The sequence below is a fragment of the Poecilia latipinna genome, unplaced genomic scaffold (assembly GCF_001443285.1).
Source record: "Poecilia latipinna isolate Pla-1442-1.1 unplaced genomic scaffold, P_latipinna-1.0 Scaffold408, whole genome shotgun sequence".
NCBI classification, from domain to species: Eukaryota; Metazoa; Chordata; class Actinopteri; order Cyprinodontiformes; family Poeciliidae; genus Poecilia; species Poecilia latipinna.
Window position 1 is genome coordinate 280,289 of NW_015113024.1, and position 21,415 is coordinate 301,703.

Consider the following 21,415-nt stretch of genomic DNA (forward strand, 5'->3'; position numbering starts at 1 on the left):
ATGATCTGTACTGAAAACTCACAGTGTCTTTCAAAACTATATATTCTCAACACATGGTTTCGTAAAAATCTTCAGAAGTCAATGATTGAAATATCTGTACACACGGATTCATTCCTCTTTATCCTCAAACCTATAAATACAATTCACTGCAACTAATTCTCCATATAATGACTGACCCGTCCCCGTGTGTTTTCTGACTCGTTGTTGCACGTTTTCTGTGTGTGTGTGTTTTCTGAGCCGTCCCTGTGTGTGTCCCCCGCAGTACTTCGTACCGCTCCTACCTGCTGGATGACCAGGTCCACGGCAGAGCCGACCTCGGCGGCCTCATCAAGGCCCTGCAGTCCGGCTGCCGGTGCCTGGAGCTGGGTGTGACCGACGGCCCCGAGGGCGAGCCTCTGCTCGGGGTCGACTATGGGCCTGACATCTCTCGCCACCATCACCACCACCACCACCACTCACCCGTTACCATCCGCTCTGCACTGGAGGTGGTCAATAAATACGCCTTCCTGACTTCCCAGTACCCTTTGCTGCTGTACCTGTGTCACCGGTGCTCCCCGGGTCAGCAGCGCACCATGGCCCACCACCTGAAGAAGGTGTTCGGGTCCCGACTTTACACCCCCGATGCCCAGCATGTGAGTCTGGGGGGGCGTGCCACCACTCTGCCCTCCCCCGAGCAGCTGAAGGGGAGGATCCTCCTGGTGGGGAAGAAGCTCCCTCCAGAGGAGGAGGGATCTGACGGGGAGGTGTCTGAGGAGGACGAGGAGATTGGAGGGGGCGGGCCCCTGGCAGGAAGAAGGATGACCATCCCTGGGGAGGAGGAACTGGGCGTGGTCTTGGTGGTCCCGCCTCCTTCCCAGCCCAGGAAGCTCAGCCTCCACAGGGAGCTGTCGGACCTGGTGGCTATTGCCCGGACCAGCAGCCGCAGCTTCTACGCCCAGAGGGGAAGCTACAAGCAGACTCAGCAGCAGTCGCCCCCCAGCAGCCCTTCGTCCCCCGGCTCGCCCGTCCCCCCGGAGCTGCCTTACTGGACGATGTGCTCCCTGGGAGAGGGAGAGGCCGGGCGGCTAACCAGTGAGAGCCCGGAGGACCTGGTGGTGTTCACCAAGCGTACCCTGACCAGGGTACGGCCCAGCTCAGTTCGCCTGGACTCCAGCAACCCCAACCCGCAGGGATACTGGAAGGGAGGGGTCCAGCTCGTGGCCTTGAACCAGCAGACTCCGGGCGCCATGCTGGACCTTCATCGGGGCCGCTTCACCCAGAACGGGGGGAGCGGCTACGTCCTCCGGCCCGCCGTGATGAGGGACGAGGTGTCGTACTTCAGCGCCCACACACACGGCTGCGTCCCAGGAGTCCCGCCTCAGACGCTGCGCATTAAGGTCCAGAAGCTGCTCTGTTGTTTTAAATTTAACACTCAACAATTAACAACAAAAACTTCAGTATCATATACTTAAATGGGCAGTGTTATGTAAATTATAAAACATCAAAAGCATGCCTGGAGTGTTGTCTTGATTCTTTCATGGCTGTTTGAGAAATCCTTTAATCTCTCGTGGCAACCATTCAGCTGCCACCTTTGGGACGAAGCTCCTCTTCAGAGTTCCTTTCGCTCAGCTCCTTCAGACTAGCCAGAAGCAATTAGCAAAAACCTGGTGAAACCGCCCTTCCAGAAGCTACTTCTCAGAGCATCGCTGGTAAAAACGTTGTGAAAGGGTTCATAGAGGGGCCATGTTGTGATGACTTCCTGAAGGTGGAGTTTCAGAAAGAGCAGGAGCTTCTTAAAGAGACAGAGGCCCAATTTCAAGAGGTTGAGTTAAATTTATTTGATCTTTTGATCTTTGTAACAATTTTGCGTAACATAGGCACTTGGCTGTGCTGTAAAATGGCACTATGTCACCAAATCCTGTGTTGCATCACTATCACCGTCACATGACCGAAACTCATACCACACAACCAACAATGATGAATATTTGCTGTTAATATCAGCACATTTCTACTTATCTGACTGATAAAATAGGTTAAACAATGACTGAAATAACATCGGCTGATGCTGATGTAGGTGATACAGTGAGCCTGCCCTTTGACCCTGCTAAGCCCCTAGGATATAAAGGCTGTCTTCAGAGATTTTTTTTTCTGATGAACTTAACATGAGTTGCTCTGTGTTTTGTTGAGCAGGTGATCAGTGCCCACAACCTGCCCAAGCCTCAGGGGTCAGGGGCCAAGGGTGAGGTCATTGACCCGTACGTTGTGCTGGAGCTGCACGGCGTCCCGGCCGACTGTGCCGAGCAGCGGACGCGCACCGCCGCTCAGAACCAGGACGAGCCCATGTTTGACGAGACCTTTGAGTTCCAGGTAAGCCGAAGACATTAATAAATAAATATCTGACCTCATTATTATGACATTTAGCTAATATAAATAATTCTGGTGATTCCAACTATCCTGAATCGAGAGTTTGGTCTGATTTAACTTCACACAGGAAAAAAAAAAAAAATCTGTTGTATCTAAACTTCCTGTTTAAACTGTAAATGATGAAGTTTTGCAAGATTTCACTAAACTGAGGTTGGAGCATTTCCAAAACTTGTCACACGCCTGTGCTGGAGCTTCATAAACTCGATGGGGGCCAGATATTGGTCATTGGTGCTCATTTGCTCATAAAGCTCTTAAAGCAAATGCAGAAAAAAAACCAGCTCGAATTTTAAATCTTCTTATATAAATGCATGGCAGCTCTTTATGATAATCCTGCTTAGACTGCTTAATGTTACTTAGACTTTCCACCAAAGGCTCTTTGTTGGTGTTTGAGAAACGTTTATCAGCTCCGTGCGACTAAAAGAAGGATTCTGAAGTGTGCTGTGATTGACGTTATTATCAGAAATCTTCAGCTGTTTAAACTCGGCGGTACAGACATTGTGTGTCTAACAGGACTCGCCTCTTTAAGATGAAAGATGAACTGAAGTGCGAACACAGAGGTCTGTGTGGATTTGGAGAGGTTCCTGTCTGCTCTGCACCTGCAGGAGAACAAAACCCTGAGTGGTTAATGGAACGGGGTGGGCGGGCGGCGGGGTTAGGACCATCAAGATCCAAATGAAGTGCTCCTGTGAAAACACTGCTGTATAACGGATGACGTTTGATGACTTGCTGATTGAGCCTTTTTGCCCCTCACTGACAGAGTCCTGCGTGATTGTAGCGGAGCCATAATGACGAGCAGTCGCAAATCATATGCGCTTGGCGTTGCCACTGCGTGTGTGTGTGTGTGTGTGTTGCTTCCTGCAGACATAATGTACCTCCACAAAGACTGAAAAAGATTGGAATAATACCTGTAATCAGTAGGCAGTAATTGCAGTGACTGTTTGGCAGTAGACAGGCTTTAAATAAGATTTGAATGGACGGTTTGTCTGTCTGAGACGGCAGCGTGTGTGTGTGTGTGTGTGTGCCTGTGCATTAGTGAATCACTCATATAAAGCTCCGTCTGAGTGTGCTGCTCAGTATAAGTCCACTCGGTTTTGTTCAGATACTTTATTTTCATGACCTATATAGGGGTTTTTATTTTGTCCTTTTCATCGCCTCCCAGACTCTTGGTAGTCTTATTTTTCCTCTGTGGTGTTCAGCGTAGTCGGCATGTTAAGGTCTGTTCGCCATTCTGTGACTGACTCTCACTTCATACGAACAAAAACAAGTTTTATTAAGAGAAAATATCTTGTTTTTACCTCATGTTATTGTGTACCTGCCTTTCATTTCAGTGTGACAGAGAGATCCGCTGCCTCAGGTAAATGATGCCGCAGCGTCGCCTCTCTGCACATCTGATACCGTAGCAACTGGGTCACCAACTAAACCAGGCTTCTGACCGGCAGACAGTGGAGAGTAATTCCCTCATTATTCTGGATGTGGCTCTTAATGGTGCAGTGTTATGTGAAATTGACGTTTTATAATATTATTCTGTGATCAAGAACATACATGGAGTGTTGCTTTAAATCTTTTGTGTGTTCCTTTAATTTCCATGGCAACCATTCAGCTGTGCAAAACGCCTGCGTGGACCTAGCCCCGCCTTCAAGGACGTATCTCCTTCTCAGAGCTGCAGTTTCTAAGCTTCCGCTTCACAGAGCATCTCCCCCACTCAGCTCCTTCAGACTAGCCAGCAGTAATTAGCAAACACCTGGTGGAACTGCGTATCTACTGAGATCATTATAGGAGCTACTTCTCAGTGCAATGCTGGTAAAAACGTTGTTAAAGGGTTAATAGAGGAGCCATGTTGTGATGACTTCCTGAAGGTGGAGTTTCAGAAAGAGCAGGAGTTTTTAAAGAGACAGTGACCCAGTTTCCATACGTTAAAATACAAAGTCAAATTTCTTTTAAGTCATATTTGAAATATATAGCATTTTTATAACAACTAAGGGCAACATAGTTACTTGATTGTGCTATAAAATGGTACCATGTGACTGGTAAACAGGCAGAGCTCAGATTTTCACAGATTACCTGTCTCATACCAGACTGTCATTACATAGTGACAGTTTCAACAAACATATAAAGAATATTTTTCATTAAGGTGAGACACTGCAGCTTTTAGGCTTCTGCATTTTCATTATAAACAACACATAACTCATTTAAATTTTTCTTGAGCATCATTTTGTTTGTACAAACTGTATTTTGTGACTCGGTTGTGTCTGTCTGTGGCTGCAGGAACCTCAGTCTGTCAGGTAATCAGTAACATCGTTGAAAAGTTCTTGGCAACAACAAAAAAACCAGGTGTGTAAGTCAGCCTGACTCATTAGACGTAGAATCTATAACCCAGGGCTTAGTGGGACTACAGTGTGTCAGACACTACACACACATGCACGCACGCACACACACGCACACACACACACACACACACACACACACACACACACACACACACACACACACACGCACACACAGCCCCATCAGACACCCAGAATTACAGAGCATACACAGCATCTCCCAGTCAGACACACAGCACAGGTGAGGAGATACTGTTTGTGTGCGTGCGTGTATGTGTGTGTGTGTTTGTGTGTGCATGTATGTGTGAGTGTGTGTCTTAATCATTTCACCCCGAGGCTCTGCCACAGGGGCCAAACTCAGACACAAGCTGAGGATGAACTCAGATCCAGGGCTTTGAAAGGAAACCGCTGCCTCAGCTGTCGCACTCATGGAGGTGGTGTGTGTGTGTGTGTGTGTGTCTTAGAGGTATGTGTGTGTTAGGGGGTGTGACGTGTGTTGTGTTGCACTTTCTGCTTTTAGAGAATGTGAAAGTTGGGAACCTAAGAAAACCGGACTCCTCATTGTGTTATTGTCTTGGTTACAGTACATTACCGCCCCCTACAGGTGGAGGCTAGAAGTACAGTTGCCCATTGAGCCACCGCCTCAGTTTGTTGAAATTAGTGGACAATGTCGACATGTATAGTTTGAATATTTTGATTTATGTATTTACTCATTTATGTTTTTATGAAATTTTATATTTTTGTCTTGATTGAAAAAGATGACTGGATTCTATGAACTTAATATGATTTATTAAAGGGAGCAGGGGTCTTTTATGGGGCGTGAGGGCTACAGCACCACTGGCTACCCCCAATGAACACCACTGTTTATTACATATTTGTTAAAACTGTCAGCATATCATGACAATTATCTAATCCATTATTCAATTTCCTTCTGGGGTCAATAAAGTATTTTTGAATTTGAATTGGACTGTGTAAAATGAGACATAATCTGTGTAAAAAAAAAAAAAAAAAAAAAAAAAAACCCCCCCCCCCCCCCCCCTGAAAAACTATTTGCCATCTGTAAAAATACACCAGTCAGTTAAAAACAACCAATCAGAGCCAGGAGGAGGGGCTTAGTGCTGTCAATCAACCTCATGAAGACAATGTTAAATGTTTTAATGGCGTAGAAACAATTTACTGGTCTAGGAAAACTGTTTATCCATTCATTGGTTACCATGCTGACTAGTCTTTTTTTGCTGATTATATGTATTATATTATACTGTCAAAAGAAGGACAGAAGGAGGCTGCAGTTTGCTTTTACTATGACTGCACTTGTTTGTTACACTCCCTGCACTGCAGATTATATGTTTGTAGGAAAACCAGCATAATAAGTCATTTCAAAACATCATGATGGGAGATAGTGAGATAAACTAAATCAGACCTTTGTAGTCAGGCAGCTAGGCTGAGGTGTTCTTCATAAAAAGTTAGAGAAAAGAGAAAAACATCCTGCGTCCGTAGAGCCAGGAGCTCCACGTCTTTTCTTCTCACTCGGTCCCTAATTTGGAAGTCGGCATTGCTTCATCTAAACTGATGTAGCATGAGAAGGACGTGGCAAGCAGAGTGAAACAAACTGGCTGCTTTCACGGTTTTAGAAACGTCTGCTGACAAGCGAAATCATATTAGATTTATTTCAGTTCTCCACAGTCAGTTTCAAAAACCGAGAGCTGCGTAAAACCTCATATTTCCCCAAAGTGTGAATGACATCTGAAGCAAGATGAGATCTGAAAACAAACGTCTGGAGCGGTCCGCACAGAGGGAGAGTTGCTTTCTCCAAACCTGTGAAGCCTGCAGCAGGTTTGTGTTGTTTTACGAGCCTTTTGGGAGACGTTCAGGTGCCTTAAGTTAAATTTTGACATATCACTCTGTATAGTTGCATGTTAAGCGTTTAGATCACATAATGTAGGGTAAATTATGTAAAATGTTGATAGCTGGTGGTGTGAATGTTGATATGGGTGTTACGATTTTATTTAAAAACCTTGAGAGATCTCTTCGTTTCATAGGGAGCTAAAGAAATTCAATTGTCATTGAAAGAAGAGAAAGAAAACCTTGTTTTGATGAATTTATCGAGGGATAAAAAGCCTAACAGTGTTTATAAATCTTTATGCTTTGGTCAATTTTTATTTTTTTATATACCAGTGGAAACGGTGAACTTTCTCAGAGGTCGCCACAGTATGCCAAATACTTATCGTTAATTCTGCTTGAATATTTATGCTTATCATTAAAGCTGCATTATGTAACATTTATAATTGTTTAAGTATTTGTTTAAACTGTCACCATGTCGTGCCAGTGTAACATGAGACGGATCATTTGCGTTTAGTGAGGATGACCTCGTCTGACTTAACTCGGCAGTTTTACATTTGCAGATTCATTTTAATTTGTGAGAGTTCGCGATAATGTAGGCATCTTAATAAATTCAGAACAGAAGGCGCTGCTGCAGAATGCTGCGGCGGATTGTAATCACTGACTAATCAACCACTCATTTCATATTTTGTCGACCAAATTAGCATTACCTGCAGCTGTGGAATGTAATAAACGGTGCACACCTGCTTTATGTTTCAAATTAAAGTTGATAATAATTTAAGTTGCAAAACTCTGAGGACCTTATGTGTTCAGTAGAAAACACAACACATGGTGCATATCCATGCATTTCACATCCATTATATATGAACACACCTGCAACAAGTCACTCTGTGTCCTGGTTTTAGAGAAGCTTCTGACCCACATGCATGATTATTCTCAGGAGACCAAAGAAAAGTTTTAAAAGGTTTATGTTGGTGAATAAAGTGGAGGTCTTGGTATCTAGTAGTGGTAGAGAGGAACAGATGAGATATGAGGAAATATGAATCTGAAGGCTTTACAGAGTGAGATTAGTGTTACTGACTGATGGTAGGATGTCCGCTGAGGGGGGCTCTGGGAGGGCTGGAGCAGGTTGAGTGAATAAAACATGGAGGCTGGAGCAGGTTGAGCAGTGAGAGTGTAGGAGGGTGGACAGGTTGTACGGAGGATGAAGATGGAGAGGGAGATTGTGTGGTTATTGATGGTTTGATCTGGCAGAGGGAGATCCAGGAAACCAAATATTTGTTCATGTGCTCGTTCATTGTGCCTTATATTTATTGTTTAAGAGACGAACTGCACTGCATTTGACTGGGAGAAAACGTAATTTACATTTTTGCTGTGCTAGAACTGTCTGCTCTGTTCTACAAATTCATTAAGCTAACAAAAGCTAACATACAGCCCTGAAACCACAAACTGTTGATTTATTTATTTTATCTGATTGGTGACACATAACTGATTAGCTGGCTTCTGCAGCACATTGGTTCGGTCAATTTGGTTGGTCTAGGAACCAGAAGCAACTTTTATAAAATATATATTACACTATGTTGTAACACTGTGCTATGAGTCAGATAATCTATGAATAAACTGAGCTTCCCTGTCTTCTCCCAGTGCTTCCCAAAAACAAACAGTCCTGGCACTGATTGGTTGTTTTTCTATCAGGAGTGGCGCGTTTCTTCATAGTGGCTCAGAAAGAAGGTGGAGGAGATCAAACTTTTCACAGATTATCTGTCTCATATTACATTATATTATCTGTCAGGACATGATCATGTAATAATATAAATGTTTTTCATGAAAGTTTCATACTGCAGATTTAGTTTCTCTTTAGCTTGTCCAAATGCGATGTAAGCTAATTTCTTAATATTTCAAAAACAATTTTTTAGATGTTTTCTTTAGTTTTAGATTTATTTATTTTTCTGGTGCTTCATGATAATTCCCAATAACTATGTAATTATCTCTAGTAATGTTCTTTTTCTGAGCAGAGTGACTGTTCAAACCACACTGCAAAAAATCTGTATATTTTACTTAATTTTTTTAAATTATTCCAACAAATAATTTTTTTACTGCTAAAATAAAGTGTGGCCTTATAACACTTTCATGAGAATGAAATATGCGTATCAGATTACATGTCAGACTGAAGGGAATTATAAATACAGTAATCCTCTGATCTAGTTACTGTCATCAAAGCTTTTATAATCATCATCATCTGCCAGGCATATCTCTGTCCTCTTCAGAAGCTTGAAGTACAAGAGCTGTAATTTATTATATGTATAAAATACTTACCTGTGATATTTAAAGTACAGTGTGAAATATGCAAATGTCAGAGGTCACAACAATTCAGACGTTTTGAATTCATCTGCGGCTCGTTGAGAAGCAGCACAGGTGAAAACAAAACTTAACCCTGGTGGAGCTGGTCTCTGCTTCAACCTTTGGTGACCCCAAAAAACCCGACAGTGGTTTGAAATTGTAACTTTTAAACTGGCAAAGCAGCACAACTTAAAATATGGTTGGACAGAAAAGAATGTTTCAGTTTTCTCAAAGCTAGAAATGACATCCGAATTGAAAAGTCACCCTCAGATGTCAAGTATACAGCCCGTTTGAGTGTAATGCATTCTCAGGATCATTGCAGTACAAATACTAACAACTCAGAAGATTTCTAGAGAATATTAGAATCATAAAGGCCAAGGAACACAGAGACATGTTTTTATAAATAAGATGTATTTCCTGAAAAAAAAAAAAAAACTTGAAATAAAACTTCTTGAACGTGATCTGAGACAACATGGGTCTGTTGTTAAATGTGTGAAGCTGTGCTCATGCACCCTAGATGATGTTCCATCATGTGGACACAGTTTGCACATCAGATGCACAGACGTCCTGCTTTTCCTTGAAGCATCAGAAGATCAAATCTGTTACTGCAGATCGACAACTCGGCCTGAAGAAATGTGTCGAACTGCAGCTGAATCTCAGAGTGCATCGGCTCCGCTGCTCCAGTGCGTCTGCTTAGCTAATGCTCACAGGTCACTCACTGGAATGTTACTCAAGAAAGTATATGTCTGACATTCTATAATTAAGGACAGCAAGCAATATATGAAATATGTAAGTAAATACTAATTCAAAATATAGAAATTTCAGTGTTGTAGTTTATGAACTTCACGCATTTTAAAACCCAAATAAAAGTAAATGTGTTTTTCATCAGTATGTTTGCAAACTTTACAAACACTGCAGTAAAGTTATACAGTTAACTTTAATGAGTTAAAGTTGATGTTTCTCCACACAGACTGGCAAGGTTTGACAAGAGCTGCATTTCCATTCCAAATGTGAGCAAAACTGTAGAATCTGCTAATGTAAAAAAACAATTTCCAATGAATAGGAAACGCAATTAAAATCATAGGTGGATAAGTTTGTAAGTAATTATTAAAACATTCCATGGCTTCTCTGACTACTTCCTGTCGTCTTCTTTGTGGTTTTTGCCGATGGTTGTTCTTCATCATGTGACTCTTGTGATACAAAAGAAGTGTTTCCATTGCAGTTTTGTGAAATAAACCAATCTTGGCAACAAAACTTTTTAGAATTTTTGCTGTTTTTATTAAACTAATTCATTTTCAAAATGTCAAATTGCACATTTTCCATTGACTGCGTGTCAATGGAAAGTCGGCTAATGTGTCTGCCAATAGCTGAAGAAGAACTTCCTGGTTCCTGGTTCTTCTTCTTCTTCTTCTTCTTTGTGGTTCCTGGATTCCAGGCTACGACGCGTCACAACAGTCAGCTCACATGTGAGCGTCGGATCGTACAGAGAACATGAATTATTGAACTGTAGTCGTACAGTTTGAGCTGGAACTCTAAGTGTGCCGCTCCAGATTTTTGTGAAGTTCCCCCAGCCAACAAAGCAACCCGTTCACTTCATTGTTTGGGCAACATTTTACAAACAATCTGTGTCGAGTCGAATCAGATTATAATTAAATGGACTTGGACTGTATCAGACTTGTGATGTTGTGAACAGGACAAAGCTGCTATAGAAAACAGATGGATGAATTGTACTGGTATATTTCTCTCTAATCACCTTAAATTAAACGCCAGCTCCCTGTTTATTGACTCTTAAAAGTCAGTCACCAGTCTTGTGCTTTTGTAAAGATTGTTGTAATGCGCAGCTTTGAAGTTTGTTTAGATCTCGGTAAGCCATAATGGTTCAGTGCTGCGTTCTTTGCCAGCAGCTTGTTTACAACAGCTTTTATGAGTTGGCTTCGGTTGAATTCACAAGTTTAGAGCCATGTGAGTCAAAGTGGAAGACTGGAGCTGTTGGGGCTCGTGAACTCTGCTCTGGATATTACACGCACGATTAGACAAATGCATACACATGGGTTCCTTAGTAGGAAATCATAGGTTAATATAGTTTTTTCCCCTTCTAAATATGTTAAATAAAATCACTTTGTTTCTTTTTTCTATTTTTCCAAATGTGTTTGTTGGTTCAGTCAGGAAGAAAGAGAAGAAACATAAAGAGTCTGACCTTTTGTCTCTGAGCTCCAGCTGACCACATTTGCATGTTGGAACACTTTAAGCTACACTCATTATAAACTGGTCACTTTTGATTACAGTTATATTTAATACACCCACCTGCTGCTCCATGCGGCTCTCCCTCAGCGCGCATTAGGCTGCTCCGTTAACTCCTGGCAGCTGCTCCCTGACTCACTGTTACGAACTGACACGTTGTCGACAGCAGATGCTTAGAATGCAGCTAGAGCTACTCTTCCAGATGTTGTCAAACTGTTCTTATAAGAGCCAAAAGCCAGGTTAGGAGATTTGATATCCAGTTTGACGCTGATGTTGAAAATCAGTTGGACGGTTGAAAAAGGGCCTGGCATCATGCCGCACATTAGTCCCGTAGCCTTTCCCAGAGTTGGCAGTTTTGCTTTGTTAAATCACTCTATATTTTTATACAATTCAAGCTACCTTGAATTGTATCGCCTTGTTCCTCATCTTTCATCTTCTTGGAAGAATCCGTTTCGTCAAGTGACTGCGGCCGGTTGATGTTACTTGTAAAATGTCATGGCAGAGCAAAGAATCACCAAGTTTAAAGTCAACCAGTTGGTACAACCCCAACTACACCCAAACATTCACCCCCACCCGTCCCCTCAAAAACATGCCATTTGAAATCAGATATGTGCATACACTGTATCCAAAAGATGCAGAACCAAGTTTTCTTCCTGTCTTGTGTAAAATCAGAGTAACCTTCTTTTGGGTCAGTTAGATGAACAAAACTCAGTTCTTTTTCCTAAATGCAAGAAGAATGAGAGAAACGTTTTCAGTTAATTCGGACCACACATCATGTTTTAAGGTCTTTGTCCTTCAGGCCATTTGCAAATTGCCTGGCCTTCTATGTCCCTTTCGGATTAATACCGTCTTTCTCGCTGAGTGGATTCTAAACCCATGTTGGTGGAGGGATTCATTTCACTGTGGCTCATGATGCTTACTAGCTTCAACTAGCTTCTTCATGAGGTCATTAGCTTTTATGCTCTGGTTGATCCCAACACTTCGCACCAAAACACACCCCTCTCTCTCTGGGACACAGTAACCGTCTACTTCCTGAATTGTATGACGGCTACACCTTTAAGATCCCTCAATCTGCCACATTCTCACAGCAATGCGCAGATCGTTTCCTCATATTCCTGAAATTGAGAAAACATTTTCATTAACTGAAAGAATACAAATTTATGGAAGAGCTATATTATATGTTGATCAAATTAAAACAAACTGGCAATTACAGGTACAATATTCTGAGTTTATGGATCTATTTATTAGCCTTTTGAATGGATGATTGGATTGATTATTTTCTCCACATTTACCTCAGCTGATGGTAAATTACGGTTCTCCATGCTCCTTCTGGTGGCACTTAGTCCACAAAAATGACTTTGTGTGTGTGTGTGTGTGTGTGTGTGTGTGTGTGTGTGTGTGTAATGCCTCGCTCCATGTCCTGTGTGCAGGTCAACATGCCTGAGCTGGCCTTGCTGCGCTTTGTGGTGCTGGACGACGACTACATCGGAGACGATTTCATCGGCCAATACAGCGTGGCCTTCGAGTGCCTTCAGCCGGGCTACCGTAATGTGCCCCTGCTGGGCCTGGCCGGAGACCCCTTACCACACACCAGCCTTTTTGTTCACGTGGCCATCACCAACCGGCGAGGCGGAGGGAAGGCCCAGCGCCGCGGCCTGTCGGTGCGCAGGGTGGGCCGGCGAGGGAGGGAGTACGTCTCTCTGCGGCACACCGGCATCAAAGCTCTGGACGAGGTCTTCAAACAAGCCGGCGGACCCCTCAAGGAGGCCACGGACCTGCGGGAGGACGCTCAGGTGAGACGGGGAGTGGGCGGGGTTTCCATTACACTGCTGTCAGAGAGCAGGATCACTCTCTCTTTTAGCCTCAGGTGTGACTGATGTCTTCCTCCTTAAGGCTTGGATTCACACCAACCCTGTTCAGTCCGTTTTAGTCCAACTCCCGTCCGTTTGTCTAGAAAGTCCGGTTTCTTTGTGAAGCTGCGAATATGTAATCGAACTCTGGTCTGCGTAAAAACAAAGGTCTGGGTCCGGTTAAAGTGAACTCCGGCCCGGTTCAAATGCAAATGTGACCGCTGAAGTGAACAAGAGAGCGCTTCAAAAGCAGGAAGTGTGTGAAGTAATAAAGAAAGAGATGCATTGTGGGAATTCTATATTATTAAGACAACTTTATTTGTACTGTCTGCAAACACAAACACACTTCCACTCAGCCCTGTACCCAACAACCCAGCTAGACTTAATATGCCGGTGAACTCTCCGTGTGTTAAAAGGATCTGTGAGTGTGTGACTGAGGTGCAGGAGCTGCAGTCAGCCTCTACCTGAGACGTGTTTGTGGGCCGAATCACAGAGGAGGAGGAGGCGGAGGAGGCGTGACAAAAAAGCAATAGTCGGTGAGAAGAGTGGAGGAGGACAATAAAGCTTCTATAAATACCAGGAGAAGTGAAGGCTGGTCGTGCAGCACCCACCAGTTCTATCGCTGAATACTAACATGAACTGGTGGGCAATGTGAAAAGAATAACTACATGGGTTCTTCTTATTGTGCTTGTTTGGTTTTCATGTGCAATAACCGGTCTGGTTTGGCTATAAATACCTAGAAATACTTGTAATTATGAATAAAACTATTAACTTGGATCAAAGTTACCAAGTTGGAGCACCACCTGATTATTAGGAAAATAATAACAGCCAAATATTTCAGTCTCATTTATTGTCCTTAAATGCCTACCCGATAAGGAGGCCTTGGTATTAAAATAACAATGGATCAAGGCATAAATCCAGAGCTGAAGATGTTACACATGTGTGGAATAAAGACAAACGACTTCTCTCCAATATACAGGAGTTTAAAAAGAGAAGGAATTTAACCTTCAAGTTTATTATTTTAATCACCAATCTCACTAATCTAGTAACACTCAATTAAACGACTTGGTAAAAGATGAAAGAATGATGAGTAAATGACTAAAAGTAAAACAGTAGGAATAGACAAATACCAAAATATATTCTTCATTCCCATACAGCTGAGGATAAGAGGAATATCATAATATCACATTCCTAGATTCGCACTCACAAAGGCACACACATTTACACACAGATTGGTAGGCAATGTGCCTTGCCCAGAGCACATCAGGACCCTGGAATCGAACCTACGACCTTCCGATCACAAGACGATTCCTGTTGAAGAATTATGAGTAAAGCAGGATCAAAGCTTATCCATATGTGGATAATAAAGTTCACTTGACTTGACTATACCTACATGCGGAGTACAGATGTCCTCCTTTCACTGGGGAAATAGTAGAGGAGGTTTCATAGGAAGGTCCCCAAAGTCTAGAAGAGACAAAAGCTCCTTCATCGGCTCGTCATTGTGAGCATAATATTACATATTCATGCAGTGAATGTCCTATTCCTGCTTAAACTGATAGTTTGTGGGAATGATGGTTCTTATCCCAGCCTCCTTGCTCCTTGTAGTTTAGACCTTCACATAGCTAGAGGCCCAACAGTAAACCCTGTATATGTGCTGGAAAACCATGAATACTGCATGTCCTCTCCAGCATCTGCATCAAAGACTGCTTCATAGAACCAAGGCCATAAAGAAATATTTTCCTGCTTATCAGTCCAGGTCAGAGCCTGACCTTAATGCTTTCCAGCTCAGGTAGCCAACAACTGTTTGACTCCAAAATATTGCAAATCTAGAAGGTCAGGTTAATTCTGAAAACAAGCCAGAATCTCTGAGATCCTGGTGAAGATCCCAGAGCTGAGACTGATCCAGATCCTCATACTGGCCAACATGGCTTTTGGCTCACACAGTCTGTACTGGCTCACTTTTGCAGAGCTACTTTAAAGAGACGGCACAGAATGCAGGGCGCTTGTTTATCTGGCCATGTAAACTGCCATGAATTATTTCTACTTTTCATAAAGTTTATGCTTCCCTTATGTAATAGTAACGCAAACGTTAGGTGGTTATGTTAAAAAAAAAAAACAGCTCTCCACTAATCATTGGCACTGCATACAAGTGAATTCAGACAAAGGCATGAAAACATTATAATTCTCCTCCTTAGAGCTGCAGTTTCCAAGAGCAGCTCTCCTCTACAACTCCCCCCCACTCAGCCCCTTCAGACTAGCCAGCAGCAATTAGCAAACTCCTGGTGGAGCTTCTGCCGAGCTCATTATACAAGCTGCTTTTTAGTGAAATGCTGGTAAAAATGTTGTTAAAGGGTTAATAGAGGAGCCATGTTGTGATGACTTCCTGAAGGTGGAGTTTCATAAAGAGGAATTTTAAAGGGACAGAGGCAAAATTTCAACACTTTAAATTACAAAATCAAATTTCTTTCAAGTCATATCATATTTATACAGCATTTTAGTAACAATGGAAGGTACCATAGTTTTTTGATTGTGCAATAAGATGACATCATGTGCCTGGAAGACACATCACACTGCCCCTTTAACATTTTGTCCGTCAGTAGCAGGACTAACAAATATGAAATAAACAAAATTAGCAACAGATAAAGGGTAAAGAATGGTTCTCATGTGAAAAGAAAAACAAATACAAGTAATCTTCAACTGCAGAGGCTTCCTACTCACACATGTCCGCACACCAGGTCCTGAGCAGAAACACTGTTCACTCTTTAGCTAGCAGCTTTTATTAGCGCTCTTCTGCTTTATTGTCCTTTCCTTTTGCTCTGTCTCACTTAAAGCTTAAAGCTGCTAAGGCTGTGTGCTCATCTGCCAGGGTCACTTAACATCCATCACACTTGTCTTGCTGTTGCGCGCGCACACACACACACACACACACACACGCACACACACCCTTCAGTGAAGGTGGGCTGTGATAATTAGCCGCCGTGTTGGAGCTTTTTCTGTTGACAAAACCGTTCAGTCACAGTGGCAGCGTTTTTCTGTTTGAGGCCTGAAGTCACTTGGCTCATTAGGAGCTGACCCAGAATGTTACAAAGAACTCGCTTTCCACTTCTGCTTTACCTACTTCAAATTAAAAATGTGCACACTACAAAAACACGACATGTTCCCAAGAATTTTTGCTCTAGTTTTTAATGCAAATATATTAGTACACTTGCAATAAGTCAAAACCAAAATATAAGTAGCATTTCAGCAAGATGTAGCATCTTATTTTAAGTCAATAAATCCTCAGTATTGATGAAAAAGTATTAGTTCCCTGGCAGATTTTTTTCACCTGTAACATGGGAAAAATGTCTTGTTACAAGAAGGCCTGTCGCAGTCAGCAATAAATCAATTAATTACATGATAAATTCAAACTAGCACAATAATCTCCATTTGTGTGATTTATAATTTTTTCATTTTTCTCTGTTTTTCTACCAAAAACCTTATGAAAAAAGTCTTCAGTTTGGTGCTTTGGCATAAAATAGTCATTTTTTGAAGGACAATTTTGCTTAGAGAGACTTAACTGTATTTGTTGCTTACTTTTTTTACATTTTGGATATTTAAAATGTCTTTCTGTTCCAGTATTAAATGTTCATTAGAATTTAAAGTTTGTTGATCTTTGAGAATGTGCTCTTGTATTATTATTATGCCATTACCATTATGTTCCCTGAAAATTGTTTCTTTATCATTTATTTCAATAACTTCTGTGCTTATTATGTTGCTTTTGTCTTATTTCAAGACATTTGCTCTAAAAATTAGACCAAAAAAACTTTTAAAGATTTTTTTACAGTCTAAAATGTGTTGATTTTCTGTCCCAGCTTGATGTCAAATTGTTCTGATAAATCCACAGGTCAAGTGATACTGATTTGATTTGCAAGTGAAGCAGCAGATGTTTGTTGTATGAAGTGTGTGTGTGTGTGTGTGTGTGTGTGTGTGTGTGTGTGTGTGTGTCAAGCTGTTTTCTTGTCGTCACTCAGCGTAGTTCTGTTGGAGGAGAAGCACACCTGATCCAGCTGTGTCCCACTCTTCTTCCCCCAGTGCTCCACCGCCGGTTTCAAGGACCAGTGTGGGCTCCCCACTGTGGCCAAACTGAAGCAGTGCATCCAGAGCCTGGCTACGAGGCTCCAGAGCCCCGAGGGGGCCATGGGGGCCGCCATGGTGCTGAGGGAGGGCTACCCCTGTCTGGAGCCTCAGGTCAGCCTGTCTGAGGCGACTCGGAAGCTTCTCTCTGCCTACGACACGGTCAGTACGTCAGAACGCATCCAGAACAACCCAGATCCTGCGTTTAATTCTGTCAGCTGCCAGGGAGAATTTGAAGACGGTGCTTCTGATCAGTCTGAGGACACAAAGCTCTCGTCAGGGCTGTCAGGGTTTTGAGTGGAATGAACTAAAATGGCCTCTGTAGACGTATGTGGAGCCCTGTCATTCAACTGCAATAAAACCAGTGACACAGACATTTACATGAGAAAAAGGGAAACAGATTTTTGGCAGTTGTTGACTGAATTATTGGCGACTTTGAGGTCACACAGCAAAGCTGCCACAACCGACCATTTAAATATCCTTGACTGTTCACTGTTTTACAGCCAGAGTCGTGTTCTGTGTTGTGTCGTACAGTGACTTTTAGGAGCCTGGTGAAGAAAAACATTGTACCGTTCTTGATGGGTAATAATAGTAAAAAAGAGACAATTCCAACTTGTGTTTGTTTTAAACTGTTATGACTCCAGTTTCTCAGTAAGGATGAAGGTTCTTACGTAGAAATGCCGTCACTAATGCAGATCGAAAGCCGCTTTGCAAAGATTTTTTTAATCTCCTCTGATGGACAGAACTTTTCACACAGATTATCCATCAGATTATTAATATACATGGCTAAATCCAGCTTTTTACAGGTTGAGTCACCTTGAGGAATCTGTCCGTTACCCAGAAAGACCTCACACCTAAACCTTAAAGGGGCAGTATCATATAAAATCGACTCTTTTGAGCTTTACATCATGTTATAAGGTTATTCTCTCATCAAACTATACCTGGAGAGTTACTTTGATTCTTTCATTCATGTTTGAGAAATCCTTTAATCTCCGTGGCAACCATTCAGGTGTGCAAAATGCCTTGGTGGCCCTGGCTCCGCCTTCGAGACGAAACGGGAAAACATCCAAAACAACATTATAAACACATCGTACAGTCAACAGTTGTGAAAACCAATAACAGACATTACATCTTGTTAAGTGGCATCACTAAAATCATCAAATAAGTTGGTCAACGATCCATTCAGAAGGTAAACGTGTTACATCAGCACTGTGTTCATGGGAGACAGAGCTGGGCTGTTTCCAGCTGGCATGTAAACCAAGCCTAAAATCTCATAACATCTCACGGCAAAAAATTCAAACTGGCCCTTCATGGGGCTTTTAATTCTTCTTAAAACTGTTGATCTCTGTAGGAGTAAAAGAGACTTTCAAATCACATCATATCGGCCTTTCGCCACTTTTGTCAGAATAGTTTTCGAGGTTTGCCTAAAATGGACCTACAGAGAAATGGAAACAAGTAATCAGTTCCACAGGCTGCAATTTATTCCATTTAAGCCACTAAAGCTCCTAATTTGACTTTACTCTGGGGTCCGCCATCCACCTAATGATGTGCTTGTTTTCTCAAGCTCCAGCAGTCTGACTACCAGTCACTTTAGCTAATGACAGCCCTGGATTTGTTTCCAATGAAACTTTGGTGGAACCAAAAGCTGAGAGAAACACATTTTTATCATGCCTTTTAGAAAAACACTTCAGCCTTTCACGCACGCACACACACACACACACACACACACACACACACACACACACACACACACACACGTGCTACAATTCTTTGGATTTCTTGATTTTATCTTAATTTTTGTTACTGGTCGATTTAATGGGATCAGGGAGGGAAACATTTTCTTCAGGCATTAAATGTGCAGAATGACACTGCAGTGTCATGCATGTAACAATCACCCACATACTTCCTCTCACACACACACACAGTGGGACTGCCATCTGCACCTCTTCCTACTTCCTCCATCTCCTGCTGCAGCCGAGTCTCTCCCACCTGTTGTCAGTTATTCACACCTACACACACCTCAGAACACACAGAGCTTCCCTTCCTGGGCGGCCTGCTGTAGCTGCTCAGTTAGCTCTGTGTGTGTGTGTGTGTGTGTGTGTGTGTGTGTGTGTGTGTGTGTGTGTGTGTGAGAGATAGATGTGAAGCCAGCAGGTCAGTGTCAGGAAGCAACAGCTGGTGTCACCTGGACGCTTAGAAAACAACTCTTCACCCGTCCTGAATGTACTGGATTACTGTCTCCTTTGTGTGTGTGTGTGTGTGTATGCCAGAACTTAGTCTTTTTATTTCCATAGCACCATTTATGGCACTCCTAATCAACAATGGGACTCTGAATGAAAGAGAAAGTAACGCATGAGCATAAAGGATAAAAATGTAAAAAAATAATAACTTGTTTGTCAGGGAAACAGAATAGACTTCACATTCTTGCAGATCGATGAAGCGGGACCTCTGATTCGACACCAAACTGAATGTTCTGTGAGCTCAGCCTCGCTCTCTGCTCTCCTGTTCAGATGATCTCCGCCCAGAAGCAGCTGATTGAGAACGCAGACGGTGTTCAGGAGAGGATCGACCAGGTGCACAGGGAAGGTAAAGTCTGAAGACATGAAGCTCTGCATGTTAGCAGCACCCACAGAAACGAGCGGGTCATGAATGTATTAGCGACCATATGAAGCTACGCGGGTGCACTTACTTATTCGGTAGCATCCCCGCATGCGCTTGTAAACCCACTCATTGCCACTGATCACTGCTCACCTCTGTTTTCCAATGCAAACGTCAGAAACATGAGCCGTCTCCTATGACAACGCACCCATCAAGACGTGCTGCTGTTATACGTGTGCGTTATTTTTGTCAACATCTCCCGTTCGTGTTTGTCAGGAATGGACCTCCATGAGGACCTGTCCCGGCTCTGTGAGAAGGAGGGGCTGAAGGGACGGAAGCTGAACAAGGCGGTGGAGAGCTTCACCTGGAACATCACCGTGCTCAAGGTACCAGCACACAAACTGGGAGGAGTGGAGGGCTTGGTGCACCGGCTTAGTACACGATCAACACACAACGCGTTCCTGTGTGCGTCATCACTCATACAGTGTAAAACCCGATTAGTTCACCTGAACTTGTTGCCTCAACATTTCTTCTTTAATGTTAATGTTTTCATTAAAGTAGCTGACTGAGTGACGTTGACCTGTGCAATTTCAGTGAACATAACATAAGTCGGTTTAATAAATCTACGCATGTTGCAATTACCGTGAAAAAATTGACTATATTATGTGTTTAGTTAGAACATTTATTGTTGAGGTTGGTGTGATGTGATTGATTTATTTGTCTGATTTTAGCTTTTTAAAAATGTTTCATGTTTTGGCCCCGAGTTGCTCTTGAGTTGATGGATTTTGTCCCATTTTACAAAAACATTTGGACGCCCTGCACTACGCTGTGATGGTCTGTCATAAAAAAAAAAAATCCCCAATTTAAAGTTTGTGGTTTTTGTAGCAAAAAACAAAAAACAAAAATACGCTTGTTTTTCGGCAGATGAATTCTGTTCCTAAGCTCTACATGTAGCTCCTCTTTGCTGCCAGCTGAAACACCAAATGACAAATGTACTCAAATATGGAGAGGCTGAAAATTCAGAAGCCGGTGGAAATCAAAATAACCGAGGGAAGAAGTGACAGTTGCTCCTTATTTTGCTTCCTGTGGCAGCGTTGAGCTGCATGTGGTTATTTCTGTCAGATAAGCGTGAAATGAAATTTGTGAAGTTCCCCTTTAGATGTCGTGGATGCTGAAAATACTGCTGTTGGAGGCACACTGATATATCCTGGTTTTGAGTGCCTGCAGCAAACCTCCTCTAATCTCAGCGCTCCTTCTGCCACGTGCATTTTTAGGAACTGAGAAATCCATCCAAATATTCAGCTCAGATCCAGATATCCAGGTCACAGTCAGGGAGGCCGAGGAGAGAGAGAGAGGAAACCGGATGAAGAAACAACTGGTGTGCTGCCCCCAAGTGGTGGCAGAAAGAGTGAGGCAGCACGGGATCAATAAAGTCACATCTGATTGTAGTTGCTGAAGACATAATCATTAAACATGTGGAGGAAGATGGCCTGGTCAGACGAGACCTAAGCTGAACTTTTCAGCCTACATTAACCCACAGTTTGACAGAGAACTTGACGAGTTCTCCTGAATGCACCATCCTGACTGTGAGGCCTGGATCGTTTATCGTAACTTTTGTCATTGAAGGTGAAACATTTCTAGTCTTTATAAGATATTTGATGTGTTGGTGTCACTATAAATTCCAGTAATGTGGGGGGGGGGGCACTG

General features: G+C 42.7%; 1 protein-coding gene across 1 annotated transcript in view; it reads left to right on the forward strand.

Annotated features, from left to right (window-relative positions):
* The window catches only part of plcl1 (phospholipase C like 1), a 114,301-nt gene that overhangs the window by 85,766 nt on the left and 7,120 nt on the right, over nt 1-21,415 (forward strand). The window contains exons 7-12 of the mRNA XM_015037515.1: nt 263-1,376; nt 2,170-2,346; nt 12,578-12,940; nt 17,069-17,272; nt 19,621-19,696; nt 19,985-20,094. Coding sequence (XP_014893001.1) covers nt 263-1,376; nt 2,170-2,346; nt 12,578-12,940; nt 17,069-17,272; nt 19,621-19,696; nt 19,985-20,094 — 2,044 coding nt within the window. The remainder of the gene's footprint in view (nt 1-262; nt 1,377-2,169; nt 2,347-12,577; nt 12,941-17,068; nt 17,273-19,620; nt 19,697-19,984; nt 20,095-21,415) is intronic.